This window comes from Scyliorhinus canicula, chromosome 17 (genome assembly GCF_902713615.1).
Source record: "Scyliorhinus canicula chromosome 17, sScyCan1.1, whole genome shotgun sequence".
In the NCBI taxonomy this organism is placed as follows: Eukaryota; Metazoa; Chordata; class Chondrichthyes; order Carcharhiniformes; family Scyliorhinidae; genus Scyliorhinus; species Scyliorhinus canicula.
Genome location: NC_052162.1, coordinates 41,572,187 through 41,595,131, shown reverse-complemented (window position 1 = coordinate 41,595,131; position 22,945 = coordinate 41,572,187). Strand labels below are relative to the sequence as shown.

The 22,945-nt window shown below is 45.5% G+C and overlaps 1 protein-coding gene across 1 annotated transcript in view; it reads left to right on the top strand.

Annotated features, from left to right (window-relative positions):
- zc4h2 (zinc finger, C4H2 domain containing) overlaps window positions 1-22,445 on the top strand; it is a 41,244-nt gene extending 18,799 nt beyond the window's left edge. Inside the window, exons 3-5 of the mRNA XM_038775248.1 lie at window positions 10,324-10,496; window positions 17,182-17,344; window positions 21,104-22,445. Of these exons, the coding sequence (XP_038631176.1) occupies window positions 10,324-10,496; window positions 17,182-17,344; window positions 21,104-21,217 (450 nt within the window). The 3' untranslated portion in view covers window positions 21,218-22,445. The remainder of the gene's footprint in view (window positions 1-10,323; window positions 10,497-17,181; window positions 17,345-21,103) is intronic.
- Window positions 22,446-22,945: the final 500 nt, after the last annotated feature.

The window sequence follows — 22,945 nt, the reverse complement described above, 5'->3', positions numbered from 1 at the left end:
AACAGAAAATGCTGGAAATAGTCAGCATGTCAGGCAGCATCGGTATAAAGAGAAAAGCTAACGTACCAGGTCAATGACCCCCCCCCCCCCCCCCCCCCCCCCCCCCGTGTTCTGCTGGAAATCAAATCGCTCCACAGTTGCTGCTTGGCCTGTTGAGTATTTGCAGCACTTTCTGTTTTAATTTCAGTTCAACAAACCTTGTGGGATTTGTTTAACTCTGTCTTTCCCAATTTAGATTTGAATTTAACAAGAAAAGTTATTTGTTTGATTCTGGTGTGGTTGTTCTGGTGCAAAGTGTTGAGTCTGTCTGAGCCTTCAGTTGGTAAAACTAGGCCAAATAGCTTCCTGGAAACTGTGAGGGCCTGTGTAAGAATGAAAAATGAATTGAAATGAAAATCGCTTATTCTCACAAGTAGACTTCAAATTAATGACTGAGAAAAGCCTCTAGTCACCACATTCTGCCGCCTGTTCGGGGAGGCTGTACGGGAATTGAACCGTGCTGGTGGCCTGCCTTAGTCTGCTTTCAAAGCCAGCGATTTAGCCCTGTGCTAAACCAGCCTCTAAAAGTTCAGTGCAGCTAATGTTATATTTCCTAGTTTTTACAGGAAAAATTAAAATCCAGTAAATATAGTAAAATCAGTGTTATACTATTACTACTCCTCAATTATTCCATTGCTATTTCATTTTGTTTGGGATTTGAAACCTAAATTACCATTTACCGTGGTGTTACCCTGCTGCGTTCCTTTGTCTGTTCTCAATTAATCTTCTGTGACTGTCAAAATGAATAAGCCCAAACAAAGTGAAGCGGCTTCCCTGTTTGTTCCCGTGGTAGATCACAAACTTTCTTTGCTATCAAGATAAACTGAAAGTATTCTCTGGGGCATAACTGATTATTCACCCTGTGAGAGTGGCTGACACCAAAACCGAAACAAACCTGAAGTAGAAGGAAAATTTAAAATAAAAACACAAAATGTAGCTGCGATTTCAGAATTTCGGGATTTCTATTTTGCCCACCTAAAGGATTTAGCGCTTTGTTAGATTTAAGTGTTGTACTCTGAGGCAACGAATTCAAACGGGTTCAAAAAGCAACAGGTTGCATGCTCTGCGACAGAGCTGTTTTTGAACCATATGTTAATGAGCCAAATGTTGAACAGATCTCCACGGGGATTCGAACATTAAACAGTTTTCAATCTTATCTCAGATGGCCTAACGAACATTCATACCGTTTATCGTGGGATGATTCTATTCAAAGACTCCAGCATAAAATTACTGATGAGAAACTCCCACATGTCGAATGTTGATTTACCCTCCAACAGCTGCACCCAATCCAAATTCTTCAATTCCTGTCTAATGTTATCGAAATTTGCCTTTCCCCAGTTTCGCACCTTACCCTCATCCCTGTCCAAAAGTACCCTAAAACTTTAAAAAATAATTTGAGTGCCCAATTCATATTTTCCAATTAAGGGTAATTTAGCATGGCCAATCCACCTAGCCTGTACATCTTTGGGTTGTGGGGAGGGTGAAACCCATGCAGACACGGGGAGAATGTGCAAATTCCACACATCCAGTGACCCAGAGCCGGGATCGAACCTGTGATCTCGGCGATATGAGGCAGCAGTGCTAACCACAGTGCCAACGTGCTGCCCCTTAGTACCATAAAACTTACGGAATTGTGGTCACTACTTCCAAAATGTTCCCCTACTGAAACTTAACCATCTGTCCAGGCTTACTCCCCAATATCAGGTCCAGTACTGCCCCTTCCCTAGTTGGACTATCTACATATTGCATCAAGAAGCCCTCCTGGGGGCGGCGTGGTGGTTAGCACTGCTGCCTAAGGACCCGGGTTCGAACCCGGCCCTGGGTCACTGTCCTTATGGAGTTTGCAGATTTTCCCCGTGTCTGCGTGGGTATCACCTCCACAACCCAAAGATGCGCAGATTAGGTGGATTGGCCACACTAAGTTGCCCCTTAATTGGAAAAATATAATGGGCACTCTAAATTAAAATAAAAGAAGCCCCCCTGGATACACCTTACAAACTCTGTCCCTTCCAAGCCCCTAGCACTTAGTGAGTCCCAGTTAATATAGGGGAAGGTAAACTCCCCTACCACAGCAACCCTGTTACTTTTGCACCTATCCAAAATCTCTCTACCTATCTGCTCCTCTATCTGTCGCTGGCAATTGGGGGGCTTGTGATAAACCTCAACATTCTGATTGCCCCCTTCCTGTTCCTGACCTCTATCCAGATTGCCTCATTGTATGAACCCTCCGCGGTGTCCTCCCGAAGTATGGCTATAATATTTTCCTTAACCAGTAATGCTTTCCCCCCACCCTTTTCAATCCCGCTGTATTTCTCCTGAAGCACCTATATCCTCTAACGTTCAGCTGCCAATCCTGCCCTTTAGCCACATTTCTGTGATAGCCACAACCTCATAGTTCTAAGTACTAATCAATGCTTTAAGTCCATCTGCCTTACCTGCTATATTTCTGGCGTTGAAACAAATACGTTTCAGACCACTGAGTTTGAGCAGACAGGGTGATGTTGTTGTTCTCTTATTTTAGTTCTCTATTTCCCCTTCAGTTATTACACCTTTTAAGTTAACGCTCTGGTTGAATGAGCTCAGAAATAGGAATGAGGTTTTGATTTTTATTGCTTTTCCTTGTTTATGAGGTGGGATCTGAAGTTTGTTGAATTGAGATTTGACTATACCTTACACTGTATGTTGATGTGTTGTTTGTAAAATTAAAGTGTTTAATAATTTGCCTCATCCTATTTTAAGTGAAGTGGAAATGCAAAACACAAGGCATCCAGTTCAGGTAACGAGGTTTTTGGGGGAATTTGGCCGGTTTTCGGGGTATAAACTAAATATGGGGAAAAGTGAGATGTTTGTGGTCCAGGCAAGGGGACAGGAGAGGTGACTGGGGGAGCTGCCGTTTAGAGCAGTAGGGGGAAGCTTTCTGTACCTAGGCATCCAAGTGGGGCGGGATAGGGAACGTCTGCATAAGCTAAATCTGGCCCGGCTGGTGGACCAAATGAGGGGTGATTTTCGGAGGTGGGACAAGCTCCCGTTGTCATTAGCATTTTGATTTTTATTGCTTTTCCTTGTTTATGAGGCGGGATCTGAAGTTTGTTGAATTGAGATTTGACTATACCTTACACTGTATGTTGATGTGCTGTTTGTAAAATTAAAGTGTTTAATAATTTGCCTCATCCTATTTAAGTGTTTAAATCTTATCTTTGATGAATTGAAGTGGAAATGCAAAACACAAGGCATCCAGTTCAGGTAACAAGAGGATTTTATTGCTGCAACCTGGGTTATACTATTGTACAATTTGATATTGGTGAGAATTCTCCTATTCCCAAATATAAGCTGTTCAGGCTGTTCACCTGATTTCTATTGGGCTCCATGCACCAATACAAGAGGAAGGATTTCCCCCTTTGAGTCATGCCATTTTCTGACATAGCTTTTCATCTTCCAGAGTCCTGGGAGGGCTGGAGTGGGGGCCCCATTTCCTTTTGCAGTCCCCAGGTGGGAAAAGAGGTGGGCAGAAGCCAAGATCGGCAGGTTAGGAGTTCCGTCTCCGTTTTCTGTGACATAAGCCGAGTTCTCTACATGGATAAGTCGACTAGCCCTTGCTCCAACCCACCTCCCACATAACTCCATATATTCTTCATTTCCACTCACTAAGTATTCATTATGTACAGAACTCATGAACCATATAATTACACTGGGAAATCGTAGGAATGCTCATGAAATCAAAATAATCAGCTATGTTTGAATAAAAGCACCCCTCTTAGAAGCTCATTAAACTGTGAACAAAGCCCTTGAAAAATCAATGTAAAAAACTCCTCTTGTGCTCATTAATCTATCAAGATAAACAGCCATTCAAAAGCTTTTTCAAAACATTTACACCCATTCTCTACTCATAAAACTGTCAAACAAACAAAGCTCACAGTCCCCTCCACAGCTGTGTCAACATCCCTTACTGAGCTAAATCCATTACTGGGGTTTGGAGCTTGGCCATGCATTCAGAAGAATATAAGAAATGGGAACAGGAATAAACCATTCATTCCATGAGCCTGCTCTGCCATTCAACAAGATCATGGTTGACCTGATTGTGGCCTGAACTCCACTTTCTTGCCTGGCCCCCAGAACCTTTATTTGTCTTGTGGTCAAAAATCCAGCCTTGAATGTTTGGAATGATCCAATCTTCATTTGCTTTCTGTGAGAGTTCTAAAGACTTATGATCCCTTGAGTGAAGAACCTTCTCCCCATGTAAATATTAAATGAGACACACCCCTTAGTTCAGGATTCCCCCACAAGGGGGAACATCCTCAGCATATACCCTGTCAAGCCCCTCTTACATGATTCAATAAGATCACTTCCTCATCCCGAGGGCCGGAAGTCCCATTCTCAAGTCATTTATGTTGTTGCGAGCATATTATTGCTGCGGGGCAGCCAGATATAAAGCCTGCTGACTTTTCAACCGGGTTGGGGGAGGAAAATGTCCCACTGTAAAATTCACCCCTACATCTACTGTTTCCTATTTATTCACCCTGCTTGTTAAGTCCTCAAGTAACTTCAATAAATTTGCTAAACACAACCTCGCTTTGATAAAGCATGTTCACTCTGCCTGATGGTATTACGATTTTCTGCATGTCCTGCTACTACTTCCTTAATAAAGGATTCTCACATGTTCCCAATAATGGATGTTAGACTGACTGGCCTATACTTTCTTGCTTTCTGTCTCCCGCTTTGCTAATATAGGAGTGTATTATTTGCAGTTTTCCAGTTCACTGGGACCTGCCCAGAATTGAGAAAAGTTTGGAAGATTACCACCATTGCATCCACTATCTCTGCTACTGCTTCTTATAAGGTCCTGGGATGCAGGCCAACAGGCCGGAGACTTGGCAGCCTTTAGTCCCACTAGTTTTTCCAGTATTTATTATCTAACTATTACTATTGTTCCCTCCCTTTTGTCCCTTGCTTTTCTACTATTTTTGGGATGCTATTTGTGTCTTAACCATGAGGACCTGTCAAAGCTCGGATGGCACGGTAGTACAGTAGTTAACTTCACAGCTCCAGGGTCCCGGGTTTGATTCGCGGTTTGGGTTGCTGTCTGTGCAGAGTCTGCATGTTCTCCCCGTGCCAGCATGGGTTTCCTCCGGGTCCTCCGCTTTCCTCCCGCGGTGCAGGGATGTGCAGGTTGGGTGGATTGACCATGCTAAATTGCCCTTAGTGTCCAAAAAGGTTAGGTGGGGTTAGGGTGGAGGCCTGGGCTTAAGTAAGGTGCTCTTTCCAAGGACCGGTGCAGACTCAATGGGCCGAATAGCCTCCTTCTGCACTGTAAATTCAATGAATATCTGCAAACTATTTATATCTTATAAACTGCCTTCCCTCCTATCAACCTGAAAAGCAAATAAAGAAGGACTAGGCCGTTGCTTAGCAACTAGGTGTCACCTTTGAGTTAGAAGGATTTGTTGAGTTAGTTTTAACTGGACCCAAGGCAGTCAGAGCTGAGCAGGTAAAGAAGAAACACGTCTCACAACTCTGCCATGTGAAGAATGGAGTTTGGAAACACCCGTGTGGAAGCCAGTGTCCAGGGAGACCAGTTGGCTCACAGTGTACTCATCTATCTGGGAGGATGTGGGGAAAAAGCCAAAGAGGTTTGAATGGGCGGCATATACCACTTGGCTTCAAAGTGGTATGTGTCTGACTACAGATGGCCTGTTGAATGACAGGGACTGTGTATGCACTGGGAATATTATAGCGCAGGATTTAGGGCTGCATGGTGGCATTGTGATTGGCACTGTTGTTTTGCGGCATCGGGGTACCGGGTTCGATTCCCGGCTTGGGTCACTCTGTGCGGAGTCTACACATTCTCCCCATGTGTGCATGGGTTTCTTCCGGGTGCTCCGGTTTCTTCTCGCGGTTCAGGGCAGGTTAGGTGGATTGGCCACGCTGAATTACCCTTGGTGTCCAAAATTGCCCTTGGTGTTGGGTGGGGTTGCTGGGTTGTGGGGATGGGGTGGAGGTGTGGGCTTGGGTGGGGTGCTCTTTCCAAGAGCCCATGCAGACTCGATGGGCCGAATGGCCTCCTTCTGCACTGTAAATTCTATGGTTCTATGACAGACTTGAAATACTTGTTCAAAGTCTCTACCGCTTCCTTGTTTCGCATTATTAATTCTTCAGTCTCAGTCGCTAAGGAACCGATGCTTACTTCAGCCAGCCTTTTCCTTTTTAAATACTTGTAGGAGCTTTTCTTGTCTGTTTCTATATGCCCTGCTAGTTTTCTCTCATAGTCTAGTTTTTCCCTTTATCAGAGTCATCTTTTGCTGGTTTCTATATATTTAAAATTATACTGGCCTACCACTAAGCTTTGCATCACTGTAAGTCTTTTTAAAAAAAATTTGATACCATCCTTAACTCTCTTTGTCATCCAGAGATGGTGCATCCTTTTCATAGAGTCTTTGGGTGCAATTGAATGCCCCTCTCCCATGGTGAATTTGGTGATGAGGGGCATTTAATTAGTGGGGAATGTGGCAGGTGGGGATCCTGTTGCCTTCCTGCCCTGATTAAGTCTGTCCATCCATGGGTCTTCGCGCCTCACCAAGCGAAGCCCTTAAGTGAGCGATTGATGTCCAATTAAGGACCTCATCCCAACAGTATTGGTATTCATCCAGCAGAAGTCGGTGGCTGACCATGCAGTGTTCCAGGAGAGCCCCGCACTGTCAAGCACTTGGTGCCTGATCCAGGGACCTGAAAAGGGAAGGATTGGGGAGGGGGGGGGGGGTGAGAACTGGACGCCAGCCCCTGCCCTTACTGTTGTCCTTTCCTCTCCTCATGTTCTGCGACTTCTACCGCTTACCTGTGCCTAGATCGATGGTGATCCTTGGCCTCAGGTGGGTGTAGTACCAGCAACAGCCACCACCTCCACAGTGGAACTGTCGAGCAATGAAAAGCTGTCATCTCCACATCAAACCTCTGCTTGGCCAGCAGTTCTCAGCAGGTGGCACTTCTGTCTCTGGGGTCCTTGATCTCTGGGAAAGCTTCTCAGTTTAATGTCTAATTTACAGTTAACGTGGCACGCCTTCCCTAAGAGATGCCACATTTAGCTCCTGCTGGCTTTCCAGCCGATGGGCAAGATCTTCATCGCCTCTGTTAAACAATATCCATTTTTTCTAAATGGAATATATCTTTGTCGAGAGTTAGGAATTATCTCTTTAAATATCTGCCACAGCTTCTCTACAGTCTTATCCATTAAGAGCCAACTCTGTCTTCATACACTTAACTTTAATTAAGTTGGGGCTTACGGTGGCGGCTATGAAGGAGTAAGTCGCACATTTGGTGGCTCCCACTCGGTTCGGACTTTTGGACTTTTTACTCCAATTTGTTTACCGGACTTGATTTGGAAAATTGATGATGGAGGCAATTGTGTACTGAATTCCCACACCGGTGCATGGAGAGGCGGACTAGAAGTGCTCTCAAAGTCAGAAACAGACTGACAGAGAAGGCTTGGGCTGAAGCGACAGTGGGAGAAAGCATGGCGGTGGACCGGAGCTCTGGCTTGTCGACCCAGCGGTCAATGGAGCAGCTGATGCAAGTTTTCCAGGAGGGCTTTGCCAAACAAAAGCAGGACTGCTTGGTCCCGATTAAAGAGTCAATTGCGTGTCTGGAGCTTAGACTGGATGCCCAAGGTCGGGAGATCCAGAAAGTAGAGAAGGTACTGGTTGACCAGGAGGAACATCAAACTGCGGTGGAGATGGAAGTGGGGCTGCTGAGAGACCAGCAGAAAAGGCTTCTGGAGAAGGTGGAGGACCTAGAGAATAGGTCCCGCCGGCAGAACTTGAGAATCGTTGGGCTCCCGGAGGGGCCCGAAGGAGTGGATGCTTGGGCATACATTGTGGTCATGTTTGAGAAGCTGTTGGGGAAGGGGACATTCTCCCGACCCTTGGAGGTGGACAGGGCTCACAAAGCGCTCACGAGGAAGCTGTGAATGGAAGACCCCCTCCGAGGGCAATGGTGGTGAGATTCCACAGGTATTTGGACAAAGAGCATATCTTACAGTGGGCCAAGCAGACACGGAGCTGTAAATGGGAGAACAGTATCCTGTGGATCTATCAGGACCTGAGTGCAGAGGTGGCCAGGAGAAAAGCGGGATTCAACCAGATAAGGTCGACACTTTTTAAGAAAAAGGTAAAGTTTTGACTGCTGTATCCGGCCCTTCTCTGGGTCACGTACGAGGAACAACATTTCTATTTCGAGTCGCCTGAGGAAGCGCTGGACTTTGCGAAAAGGAAAGGACTGGTGGCGGACTGAGAACTTTGAACTTTGCTGCAACGTTCATGTTTAAAAAGGTTTCTCGTTTTTCATTCTGTGGACGTTATTTGTAATGCCTTCTGTATTGATTTGGGGCCAGTTGCAGAGTTGAGTGAGTTAAAGTTTACATTTGCACTGCTGGGGGATGGAGGTGTGTTTGTTAGATGCTGAATCTTTTGTTTGATCTTTTCTTTGTTTAGCTTTTTTTTGTCGGGCAGTTGTGTTGGAATTGTCTTTCATTTGAATATGAAATGAAATGAAATCGCTTATTGTCACGAGTAGGCTTCAATGAAGTTTTACACTTTAATCCGAGGGTTACCCTCACCCCTGTCCAAAAGTACCCTAAAACTTTAAAAAAAAGTTTTGAGTGCCCAATTCATATTTTCCAATTAAGGGACAATTTAGCATCCACCTAGCCTACACATCTTTGGGTTGTGGGGAGGGTGAAACCCACGCAGACACGGGGAGAATGTGCAAATTCCACACGTACAGTGACCCAGAGCCGGGATCGAACCTGTGATCTTGGCGCTTTGAGGCAGCAGTGCTAACCACAGTGCCACCATGCTGCTCCTTAGTACCATAAAACTTACAGAATTGTGGAAAAAGATGGAAAAACACAGAGGGAATGAGAGGGGTCAACATAATAAGTCAGCAGACCTTCCTTCAAAGTAAGCTTTCAGATCCAGGTCGCTGTTTGCAGCCTGTAATGGCTTCATGGGAGATTCATCCATTCAAGTTCTCTGTAGGTTCAGAAATCCATCAACTCACAGCCTTTCTGAAGAGAGAGAGAGAAAAGAGCAGGCCCTTCCCCCGAGTGTCCAGGATTCAAACTGAGCTCCTTAGGTCTCTGGACATCATCCCACTCAGGTAGGATCCAATCACCACATGTTACCGGGCAGGCAGAATACAGCCGTTTGGCCAATTCGTTAGTCGCCAGCCAACCAATCGAATCGAGTCCCACCCCCTCTCTCGGGTGCCTAAAAGTCTTAAGTTTTTTCTATCTGAAGCTAGCAGGGTGTTCTCTGTTGTAACTTTTGAATTCCTCATTACGTCTGCTGCTTGACTTAAAGATACATGTCCATTCAACACCCATGGATCAAAAATGGCAACGGCAAAGATAAAGAAAGGGGAAATAAGCGAATCAATGGAAAGGACCTTTACAGAACCCACCCACCTTGATAAAAATACCAAGATTGGGGAATTTGTTTTGCAGTCAGCATTTAGATGACAATCCTGATGTCACTTCACATGAGCACTGGGTCACGACCCACCTGCCAGAATTCGCCCGGTAAGTTCATAAATGCAACCCCACACACCTCTAATTTAGGCCTTGCAACGTGGCTTCACTCAGGACGCTCTTGCACTTGACTTTCAAAAATAGTTAACCTTCTGGCTGTGCTGAACAGTAATGATGCTGTATGGGCCATGCTAAATGAGAAAGCACTCAGCACTGATAGTCGTTCCTTATTCGGAGGGAAGGAAGATCTTAGGGCAAGTCACCTTGGGTCAATTCACCTGGTTTTACCTCCATTCAAATCCCCAAAAGATAATCAGCATCTTGATGACATCCCTATGGCTCACGAGGCTAAGGAGGTGAGTGACTGAACCATAATGTCAGGGTTGAAGATTCAACCTTCACCTGTGTTGAATCCATTGATGTTGTCGCAGACTGTGGTAAGTGTATGAAGATTTGACCTTGCAGTCGCTGGAGTAGAAAGAGAACAAATTAGCACAGATTCGCATTCCGGATGTCTATCTAATAATCTTACTGGAAAATGTGTATTTAGATGGCAGGGGAAGACACGGCTGTGGAACCTTGTGATATATATTCCACCAACATTCATTTCACACCTAAACAGTGGATACCTGGGTAAAACATTTTACACCTCCCTGAGCATGTGAAATCATATCCCACTGGGAGATAGCACCGAGAGAAATATGGGGGTGCGGGGAAATAACTCGGTTAGTTTGCTTCTGTTAATAGAGTTTTATCTCCCTCTGCAGATGGAAAACACAATAAAACAATCTGAAAATGACTTAAATAAGCTGCTTGAATCTACAAGGCGCCTGCATGAGGAATACAAGCCTCTTAAAGAACACGTGGATGCTTTGAGAATGACTCTGGGTTTGCAAAGATTACCGGAGTTGTGCGAGGAAGAAGAAAAGCTGTCCCTTGAGTAAGTATCTTTGATTTAAAAGTGCACCATTTTTAGTCATTTACTGTTTCATCCATTTCGTGAAAGTTAAAAGCACAATTCTAATGGAGAATATGTTTGGGCAGGTAGAAGCAAAACCGTGGCCGGGATTCTCCCCTACCCGGCGGGGCGGGGGTCCCGGCGTAGCGGAGTGGCGCCAACCACTCCGTCTTCGGGCCTCCCCAAAGATGCGGAATTCTCCGCTGCTTTAGGGGCTAGGCCTGCGCCAGAGTGGTTGGCGCCGTGCCGACTGACGCCAAAACCAGCGCCAACGGCCTTTGACACCCGCCGGCCGCTGACGGGGCTGACCGAATGGCCTTCGCCGGTTCAAGCATTCGCCGGTGTGTCAGTGGCCGCTGACGTCACCACCGGCGCATGCGCGGTAGGGGGTACTCTTCCGCCTCTGCCATGGTGGAGGCCGTGGCAGCGCCAGAAGAAAAAGAGTGTCCCCACGGCACTGGCCGGCCCGCCGATCGGTGGGCCCCGATCGTGGGCCAGGCCACGGTGGGGGGCACCCCCCGGGGTCCGATCGCCCTGCGCGCGCCCCCCCCCCCTCCCCAGGAACCCGGGGGCCTGCTCCAGCCGCCAATCCCGCCGCCACCAGAGGTGGTTGAAACCACGTCGGAGGGATTGGCCTCTCAGCGGCGGGACTTCGGCCCATTGCGGGCCGGAGAATCGCCGCGGGGGGCCCGCCGATTGGCGCGGCGCGATTCCCGCCCCCGTCAATTCCCGGGTGGTGGAGAATTCCGGCCACGGCGGGAGCGGGATTTACGCCGGCCCCGGGCGATTCTCCGAACCTGCGGGGGGTCGGGATCAACGGGATGTTTACTCTTCTCCACCACGGCAAGGTGGCAGTCCAGGAAAGGGGTAACGGCATACAAACATTAAAAGATTTCCCACACCAGCTGTCTTCCTAGAGGAAACCAGCAACCCCCCCCCCCTCTCACACACACACATCTACAAGCCCTGCGGTGATCAACAAGTGGTGACAGGGACAGAACAGAGATCTGGAGTCCCTAGCTTAGGACAGAAAGTCCCTAGCTTCGGGCGGCACGTAGGCAGCGGAGCTTGATTCCATCATCTCACTCTTGGAATTTCAGCAGCTTTCTTCATGACTGAGCACTCCTCTTCAGGATCTACTCTGCACACTCCGCATGGGGAAAGGGCTCGAAAAGGTGCCCTAAAAATAGTCTGTTTTGTCCCGAATCTGGCAGGAAAACTGCATTCAGCAGACTCACCAACCTGGGGTCGGCTGCATGGTAGCACAGTGGTTAGCACTGTTGCGTCATAGCACCAGGGTCCCAAGTTCGATTCCTGGCTTGGGTCACTGTCTGCGGAGTCTGCACATTCTCCCCGTGTCTGTGTGGGTTTCCTCCGGGTGCTCCGGTTTCCTCCTGCAGTCCAAGGATGTGCGGGTTAGGTGGATTGGCCATGCTAAATTGCCCTTACTGTCCAAAATAAATAGGTTAGGTGGGGTTACTGGGTTGGGGGGGATAGGGTGGAGGTGTGGCCTTAAGTAGGATGCTCTTTCCAAGGGCCGGTGCAGACTCGATGGGCCGAATGGCCTCCTAAATCAAAGTTAAACGGAATTTTGGAATCTGGAATGTACGAATCCTCATGGATAATGAGCAAAAGAATAAACCGGAACGGAGAGCTGCCTTTGTTGCCAGTGAACTAAGGCACTTCAACATTGATGTCGCTGCCCTGCAAGAGACCTGAAGGGCAGCTGAGGGAAGATGGCGGTGGTTGCACCTTCTTCTGGAGAGGAAAACCCAAGGATCAGAAATGGAATCATAGAATTCGTTTCGCCATCAAGAACAAACACATTAATCGACTCTCGGATCTCTGTGACCGCACCCACGGCCACTTCCTAACATTCCATCGAGAGCTTGGCAAGAACCAGGAGGCAATGGTACTGAGTGCCTACGCCCCAAACCTTGAAGCCAATGATGCCAGTGATAAGTCCAAAGAAAGCTTCTACTCCACCATATTCTCCAACATTCCAGAAGAAGATAAGATCATCCTCCTTGGGGAGTTCAGTGCCAGGGTTGGACAGGACTCCCAAATCTGGAAGGAACCATCAAAAGGAAGGAGTTGGGAATTGCAACTCCACTGCGGTTCTTCTGCTCGCTAAATCCCAGAACACCAGTTTGTCACCACTAACACACTGTTCCGCCAAAAAGACAAGTTCCAGACTTCCTGGAGACATCCACGATCAAAGCACTGGCACATGAGCATCCGATCCCAAGACCAATGGGTGCTCTCAATACCAAAGCAATCACCAGTGCAGATGACTGGTGGACAGACCACTGGCTCATCCGCACCTCTATATACATCAAACTCCACCAGGAGCAGCGTAAGCTGACGAAACAGCTCAGAAAACGGATAAACACTGAGTGGTTTCAAGGGCGAAGCACGCGAGTGAACCTTCAACAATGTCTTCTCCAAAATCTCCAAAGTGACCATTCTAATGGAATGCAGGGAAACTGGAAGACAGCCATCATCTCAAGCTGTGAAGAAACCATCAGCTACAAGAACGGGAATACCAAGACTGGTTCAATGAGAGTGACCACACCATCCAAGACCTCATCAACAAGATGAGGAAAGATCTCCATGCCTGGCAAAATGACATAACCAGCAAGGCAAAGGCAAGGCAATTGATTGAGAGTTCATCTATCAGCCAAGGTTGAGGTACAAAGAAGAACTAGGGAAATCGAGAACCAATAGTGGACTGAGAAAGCTAAGGAGCTGCAACTCCTGGCTGACGAGCATGACACCTGGGGCTTTTTCAATGCCACCAAGACAATTTATGCACCCAATATCCTAGGCCTCAAATCTGTGCGGAGCAAGGATGGAACCCTTTGGGAGACAGAGTAAATAATGGCCTTAGATGAAGAGACGACTTCACAGAACTTAAAATATGATTCAACCATCAATGAAGATATGTTTGAGAAAGTCCCCTTACTCACCATCAAAGTTGATCTTGGATTCCCACCAAGCATGGAAGACATCAAAGTCGCCATTAGACACATGAAGAATGGAAAAACCGCAAGAGTGAACGGGATCCCAGTGAAGATTTTCAAACTTGGAGAAGAGATCACCTGTCTTCTCCATCAGGTGTTGCTGAAAATCTGGGACAGAGAAGAAATTCTTGCAGACCTCAGGGGTGCTATCATTGCCACCATCCTCAAGAAACGAGACAAGACAGACTGTGAGAGCTACCGAGGAATCCCCTGCGCTCCATCACCGGGACAATCATCGCCCGAATCCTCTCTGCCTTCTCTCAGTTTCCGAAGAAATCTTTCCAGAAAACCAGTGTGGTTTCCGACCAAATCATGGAACTGCGAACATGATTTTCACTGCTTGGCAACTTCCCAGGAACAATATCAACTACTCTACATGGCCTTCATCGACCTGACCAAGGCTTTTGACTTTGTTAATTGGGGAGTGCTATGGAAGACCCTGTCAAAGGCCGGCTGTCCAGAGACATTCATCAACATCCTCCAACTCCTCCACGACAAGCTGTCAGGGACAGCCCTCACCGTCGGAAATAAGACAGAAACCTTTGACCTCAAAACTGGAGTCAAACAGGGATGTGTCATCACTCCCACCCTTTTCTCCATCACCACCATCCTTCACTATGTCAAAAGCAAACTTCCCGGTGGAGGATCGACGGAAAACTTTTCAACCTCAACTGGTTGAAATTCAAGAAGAAAGCGACACTGACATCGCTCGTGGAACTTCAGTTTGCGGATGACTTCGCCATCTCCTCTCTCATCAGAAGAGAATCTCCAAGCTATGCTTACCGCCTTCGTGGAAGCATACCAAAGAATTGTCTCAGCCTCTACCTCAAAAAGACTCGAGCCCTTTACCTACCCACCCCAGGACAAGATCCGTTCTTTCCCTCCATTAAGGAGGGTGGAGAAACCCTCCCAAACGTGGAACATTTCCCCTACCTGGGGAATCGACTCATCAACTGATATTGATGCTGAGATCCAATATCGTATCCAATCTGTGAACGCTGCCATCGGACGCCCAAGGATGAGTGTCTTCGACATCCATGCTAATACTCATGTACAAGGCAGTCGTCCTCCGAACATTTCTGTGTGGCTCAGAAACCTGGATTATGTACAGACGCCACCTGAAGGCCCTAAAGATGTGCCATCGGTGCTGTCTGAGACTGATTCTCCACATCAGCTGGGAGGACAGGCATACAAACATTAGCGTCCTTGAAGGAGCTAAGAGCACCAGCACCGAGGCCATAATTCTCTGAAACCAAGCTTCTGGGCCGGCCATGTGCTTAGGATGGCAGAGTCCAAATTTCCAAAGCAAATCTTCTTTGCCCAACTCAAGGAAGGCTTCCGAACAAGAGGAGGACAAAGGAAGTGATTCAAAGTCACTCTGAAGGCTTACCTCAAGAAATGCAACATCATCGTATCAATGCCTGGGAGACCCTTGCTCAGAAGAGACCGTTGGGACGAACCCTCTGATTGAAGGGACACAACCTGATGGCAAGAGGAGACCCGGGAAAGGAACCCGGAATAGCGATCGAGAATGCAAGGTCCGATCCCACCTCCCGGAAACACCTGCCAAGTGTGCGGTTGAAACTACGGCTCTCGGATCGGGCTCGTCAGCCATGCAAGAACCCATAGAACCGTGACCAGTCACATGGAATTTATAGGTGGACCATCGTACATGTTAGTGAGTGATCGCCGAAGAAGTGGTTGAAATGTAATCATGGTTGTATGTAAATTAAATTAATAAAATCTGGAATTGTAAGTTAGTCTCATGGTGACTCTGAACCTATAATTCACAAAAACCCATCTGGTTTAGTAATGGCCTTACTCGGACTGACTTACATATGATCCATGCCAAAGCGGTTTACTGTTAACTGTCTTCTGGAATGGTTTAGTAAGCCACTCAAGTCAAGGACAATTAGGTATGGGCAATAAATGCAGGCCTTGTCAGCGATACCCACATCCCATGAAGAAATCCAGAAGAGTCATATAGGACGCAAAACATTAACTTTGTTTCTCGCTGCACAGGTGCTGCCAGACTGGCTGCTTTTTTTCCAGCATCTTTTTATTAATTATAAAAACAGACTTATCTGAATCAGGCAGGCATGAGCCCACAGCAAAAAGAAAAATACCCTTCAGCTAGTGGCTTCACATTAAAGACCAAGAATGGCTGCTGTTGGCGGATTTCTTAGTGTTTACCGTCACAACATAGGGTTGTTAGTTTACCGATGGCAACCACTTAAGATTCACTCTTGTGTGTATTTTTTTGAAATAAGCTTTTTGCAGCAACTAATTTGGTCTTCCATTTGTAAGAAATGGAATGCAGCTACCTCTGAGAAAGCTCTCTGGGCCAAGAGAGCAAGCAGCATGTGTCCTGGAGTGACCAGCTCCCAACTCCCAGGCCTCCTTGGGGCGCATGTTCCTGAAATGTTTTAAAGGGCACCTGATCCTATTCTTATACTATAATAGAACTTTGACCCATGCTAATGTAATATAGGTACTTGTGTATGTATATGCATAGATTGCACATATTGTCATAGTTACAAACCTGAGTGTAAGGATGTTGGGATAACATAACTAATTAAATCAGCTTAAAGTATTCAAACAGTTAGTGTGAGAAATGGGACAATGTGATGTTGCTGGAGAAGGAGGGGTTGTTTTCCTGAAGTTCGGATAGAAACTCGTTGCTGAGGTGAATTTCTGCTGCGCCTGTGTTGTCAGACTGCTTGTCCAACAACCACTCTTAGCTGAACCTCCAGCTGATTCAATTAAAAATTGGGAGGACCAATGGCGTTGGACAGAATCTTATCAGCCGCACAGAAAGGACTTTGGAGGTGAGAATGGAGGGGGGGGGGGGGAATTTTATAAAGGTATTCAGCCCCATCTCTGAGAGCTCGTACTGGCAGTGCCTCATAGCCAACGAGTGGCAAATAAGTGTGACAAAAAAGTAGTTGCGTTGGCCTTTGTGAACAATCCTCCTCAAATACTCCTCAGTACATCAGTATCCGGAGACATTGTTCAATATAATATTAAAACATAACAGATTAGAAACTCCCTTGTCCATTTCTAGCTCTCTGCTGAACTAGTTGTCTCAGCCAGGACAGAAGCAGGGCATTATAATTGGCCTCAGTGCACTTGACATCTAGAAGGGGATAGTCAGGGTTGCTGCTTCTGAGTGCTATTAGTGCTGGTAAGTATACATGTGGATTTTAGACAAGGACTGGATCAGGCTCTGTTGTGATGCTCTGTGAATAGGTTCTCAATGTTCGCCCCCTATCCCTCTTTTGAGACATGTTTACTTGTTAAAGGCAAATAGTGAACATATATACGCAAGTTGCTGTTGGAGAATGGTCTCATGAATAAAGTCCTGGAGGATTGTCAGCAGCCATAGAAACAAGGATCGGCACCTTTAGGCGAAAGTGTGTAAATATGGCTTAAGATAGTTATATACCCAGTGCTTTTGGACTTCCAGAGTGTGGGAGATGAAATACTAAAGACTGCAGGATAGCCATACTAGAATTGTTGTTATTAATAACTGCCTGCATATCAAGGCGATGGCATTGCATTTTAATCTTGCATTGACCTCAGAAAATACCTGAGGACCATTGACGTTGCCAATTGGTAAGAATTTCAATATCTTTGCTGTTTAGTTACTTTGAGAAACAGAAAGCAGAGTGGCAGACAGAACCTCAGGAGCCACCTATCCCAGAATCACTTGCAGCAGCAGCTGCTGCTGCCCAGCAGCTTCAGGTGGCCAGGAAACAGGACGCTCGGCAAACAGCCACATTCCGACAACAACCACCTCCTATGAAGGTAAAGCTGATAAATGTTTGTCGTGATTGTTTCATAAATTGTCTAAAACCATTGTTCAAATGCTGCCTCGTAGTGCAGCTATCCTTTTGCTATTTTATATTGTGAAAAGCAGAGCTGTACCCTCTGGTTTCAGGTCAAGACTGGAAACCTATGTGCATCAAAGGCAAGCCATGTGTGACCTACTGTCCCCTGCAAAGCCGCATTTTAAATCTACCAAGGCTGTACATTGAATTGCCTGGAAATATAAACATTTATTTTGTTTGGGCAAATACTTCCATTGCTCCCGCCTAATGTTACTATATTAGCCGTTCGTAGTAATAAGGCATTTATTGTCATATTTGTCCAGAGAGTAATTTCTTGCTTTCTTTATCACGTGGAGTGTGAATTATGTGGTTGACAGTTGGTAGTGAAAATGGTATCTAACCAATGTCTGGGTGTGCACCGATCAATTAAACCACCGAATGAGTCCTGTACGAACAATCCACCAAATAACCACTTAATGTTTAATCATTAAACATTTATTGATTTTTCTCCCCTTCTGCCAACTAAATTGATGGTTAGGAAAGAGTCACAAACTAAGTACATGGGCTGCGATGCTCTGGTCTGGCGCCAAAACGGGAGTACATTACTCCGGCGCCTGTTCCGAGACCCAATTCTCGGGTCCTGGGGGAGGGGGCCAGCACGGCGCTAGAGCGGCCCACGCCGCTCCAGCTGCCACTGCAGGCGTCGACCCGGCGCCGCGGGGTCCGCGCAGGCGCAGTTGGGCCGGCCCCAACTTGCGCATGTGCACTGGCCATCACCCCGCAATCTGCCCTAATGCCAAATGGCGCAGGGATCCAGGAGCCGGCGCAGAAGAAAAGAGGTCCACAGCCAGAGAGGCCTGCCCGCCAATCGGTGAGCCCCGATCGTGGGCCAGGAAACTACGGAGGGCCTCCCTGGGGTTGGACACCCCCACCCCCCCAGGCCGCCACCGGACACCAACCTCGAGATCCTGCCGGCCCAGAGCATGTTAGAACGGCGCCGGCGGGACTCGGATTTTTTTGGACAGCTGCTCGCCCCATCCGGGCCGGAGAATCGTGGCGCCGCCGGAGGATCGCCACTACGGCCGTTTGCCGCTATTCTCTGTGCAGCCCGGCGCCAAAACGGGAGTACTTTACTCCGGCGCCCGTTCTGAGGCCCGATTCTCGGGTTCGTGCACGACCGTTTTCACAGGGGTGGGAGAATCATGTCCCGGGTGGGGGTGTGAAAATTCCAAAAGCCAATCACGCCGGAGGGAATCACATTTTTCGCTTTTCTCCTGATTTTAAGCCCGTGCCAAGTTTCCTGCGGACGGAGAGAGAGGGCTCAAAATCACTCCTTGTAGTTTGCTCTTCAGTCTATTTGGAGCACCACAGGAGGTTGTTTCTGACAATAGAACCCAATTTGTTCTGGCCAGATGAGGTGGGATAGATTGCTTTTCCTGTTTTTCCACTCTTTGTCCATTTGGCTAAAGTAGAGGCTTCGAATTTAAAAGGATGCAGGTTTGCCAATTCAGTCTGTACTTGATTGTGCAGTTTTTAAGAATTAAGCCAGACAAGTATTCTTGTGTTAAACATGTAACGGGTTAGTTTTATTTTGCTGAAATCCACTCAGGTAAAATATAGTAAAAAATGTACAAAATAGCTTAACTTGCCACTAATGTGCACAAACACATACTCAAACACCAAGAAATCAGAAAAAATACAACATTACAGATGTTAAATGTGGTTAAGTTAAAGTGCCGATGAATAAAAAAGTGAAATCAATAAAGATTCACTGATTATATCCAGAGTGTTGGTTCTTCCTTTGAGGCAGTTGGTTTAAAGTTGTGGTTGATATGCCCTTTTTCTCCTGGAAACACTGTCCTCGAAATCCAGTGGCTTCCAGTAGAACGTCTGTGCTTGCTACGGAATGTAAACACGCTTCTAACGCAGCAGAACAGGTTTCAAAGTTTGGGTGGAATGTTGCAGAGAGAGAGCAAGAGACTGCCACTGACTCCAGCAGCTAGAATATCTTTGCCAAACCCCAAATTCAAGCACTCCCATAAAAGGTTGCATCACATGACCTCCAAATGTTGGTTGTATATTCTAATAGGAGGTTAATCAGCTCATGTCCAGCACGGAACTGCTTTGCCTTTGTGATATCCAAGCAGATACTTTTTTTAATGTTGCAGCAATTAACCCTTGAATGGTTCACTCTTCCATTTGGATGAGATAGGAAGGTAGCTTTTCACACCTCCAGGGAAGTCTTTCTCTCGGAAGCCTCCGTGGATTCTGCATCTCCATGAAGTTTACTTTGGCTACACAGATGCAAATTGGCAGCAATTTTAAGTCTTTGTGTTTCAGTGAAATGTTCCTTTTTAAGGTTTAAGATGGGAAACCAGCCGATCTTTTTACTGTGAATGTGTCACTTGACCCGATCTTTTTACTGTGAATGTGTCACTTGACCACTATTGCTAGGCAACAGTAAAGTGATTTTTTGCTTTCTGTTTTCCTCCCAGTCACTAAACTTTTAACCCATGTCATATATATATTATATAGACACACACACACAAATGTATATATTTAACTTGAAACCATTGTGCAGACACAATGTTATTATCTTTGTAAATAGTTTGATTCTTTAAAAGTAAACCACTAGTTTAAAAAGGGGATGTTATCCTTTTATTTATATGTATCTTTAATCAAGTTTAACTTAAACTATTGTCAATCACTGCCTCCTCGACAGCTTGTGATGTATTAGTCCCATGACTTGTGTTCAGTTCACAGCAAGAGATGGTCTGAGTAAGACATGTATACTTAGCCTCCGAGTTAACGCTATTTGCATGTAGTCTTATTTCCAAATAAAGAAGCCACATTATTGTTTTACCAATCATTGTTGCTTGATTGGTACATTTACGTTGACGGGCATACAACAGCTGTGTTGGGTAGAGTGAGGAGTGCAAGTATTTGATAGAAATGACCAGTTCTGGAGAAAATGAACTGATGGATTGCCTTTTTATAGGATTTAGAAGCAGAGGCAGGCCATTTGGCCCTTCGAACCTGCTATTCCATTCATTAAGATCATGGCTTATCTGGTTGTGATCTCAATTCTACTTTCCTGTCTGCCCCCAATAATCTTTGACTCCCAGGTCTATCAAAAATCTGCTTCCTCTGCCTTGGGCATAGTCTTCACTGCTTTCTGGCGAAGAGAACTCCATCGACTAACGATCCTCTGAGAGAAAAACATTCTCCTCATTTTAGTCTTAAAAGGGAGAACGCATATTCTTTGATTGTATTGTTAGTTCTCGCCCCCCCCCCCCCCCCCCCCCCTCCCCCTCACAAGTGGGAGCATCCTCTCACTATCTGCCCCATTTAGTCCCCTCAGGATTCTATATATTTCAATAAGATCACCTCTCATTCTTCTAAACTCCAATGGGTACAGGCCCAACTTGTTCAACCTTTCTTCATAGGATAAGCCTTTCATCCCAGGAATGATACTCTCTGTACTGATTTTAAGGCAAACATCTTATTTCAATTAAGACCAAACCGGTACACAAATTCCAGATATGGTCCCACCAAGGCCCTGTACAGCTACAATAAAACTTTAATGTAGCTTTGACAAAGTTGCTGCCAGACCAGCTCAGATTTTCCAGCATTTTCTCTTTGGTTTCAGATTCCAGCATCTGCAGTAATTTGTTTTTATCCACTGTCTATGTTGCTCCGTGTATAGGCATTAACTATACTGTCTTTATGCCCACAGGCTTGCTTGTCTTGTCATCAACAAATCCATCGGAATGCACCCATCTGTCCTCTTTGCAAAGCAAAAAGCCGGTCTCGTAATCCTAAAAAACCCAAGAGGAAGCAAGATGAATAATAACCCCTTTGAAATGTACACAAATAAACTAAAGTTTAAATGTGGCATTGTTACTCAAGCGCAAAATAAAGTGTTATGTAGTTGGTTTATATTTTCATGTGTTGTAAGCACAAAGCTGTATTTTGCTTTTAGAAAAATAAATCCTTCTTGTTGCCAATAGCAACTTATCCACAAACTGTATTTCAGATATTATAGAATAGGATTTGTCAAATTGTTTAAATATGATTGCTCATGGATATTTAATTAACAGAAGGGAAAATACTGAAAGTAGCGTATGGAATACTACTTGGACTGAAGTGTTAGAAAACAGTCCGCATGGATGTATTGAGTTTGTAGATGTACATTAAGCCATACCATGGTTGTATAATTTGCTGAAGTGCAAGTCTTACTAAATTAATCAAATTTAAAACCTGTGCATTAGTTACCATTTTGGAAGAGCAAGCATTTGTTGCTTGGATATAGCCTAGAAATTATACAATGTTATATTAACAAATGGCTGCTTAACGTAATTGTATGAAATTAAGGCGTTAATCTTGGCTCAGTGATATAACATGAGCCTCTCTGTGGGTGAAACTGCATGCAAATTCTTTGAGCACATTACCTAGCCAGTGTTGGTGATGCCATCCTTTAAGTTGAGTCATTAAAACAAGGCTATTTTCAGGGGGTTGCAAATAATTCTAAAGACATTATTTGAAGAGGAGCCGCGGAGTTTTCCTGGTCTCCTGACCATATTCATTCCTGAACCAACATCACTAAAAGACGTAATTATCTCTTGCCATTTGTGGGACCTTGCAGTATGCAAATTGCATTACACTTCATGTTTTGTAACAGTGGCTACACTTTACTGTGAAACACTTCTGGACCAATTTGAGGATGTGAAAGGTGCTACATAAATGCATTTTAAAAAACAGCCTTGGATACTAATTTCATATGAATACTTGAAGCGCTTTTATGTAATATTTCAAACAGCATAATTTCTAGGCTTATTAGAGTAGAAAAGATAGATTAATTGTCCAGATAGTCGAACTAAATGTGAGAAATTATTCCAAAGTTTGTAATTGCTATGTGCCTTTTTATTAATTTACAGAGAAACACAATGTTTATCGAAATTTTGAAGGCAGTTGTCTAAATTCCATTTGACATCCTCAATTGTACATAATAATTTGTGGTGTAAAATAGCCTGTGTTTTTTTCATGAAATAAAACAAGAAGATTCAATTGTAATAAGATAATAAGTTTGTTATTCTTTTAGTCGATAAATGTGCCTTCTCTACATTTCTGTTTTATGATCCCTTTTCACAAGATAGATACAGATTAAGAAACATGTCTGCTAATTTTAGCTCATTCATCAATGGAAATATAATCTGCATTGTAGGTTCTGATTTACAGCTGCTTTTGAGAACAGCTACCATATGGGTCTCTCTCCAGTTCATGGCAATACTCCCAAATCTCAACCAACAATAAGATTCGTGATATAGCAGCTGACGTAAGACTGACTCTCGGCGGATTCTCCCATACCCGCGCTGGCAGGTTCAATGGTGGGTGCTTGGGGGACAATTCGGAGGGAGATCCAAAACATTGGTTTTACGCCAGTGTGAATATCTCACGGGATCTTGCACTGGTGCCTGCCAGGAAAATCAGAAAACCCACTGGAGGCTGGCATGAAACTGATTTGCATACTGCTAATGAAATGCTGATAAATGCCTGACCAATTCTCAGAGACGAGGCT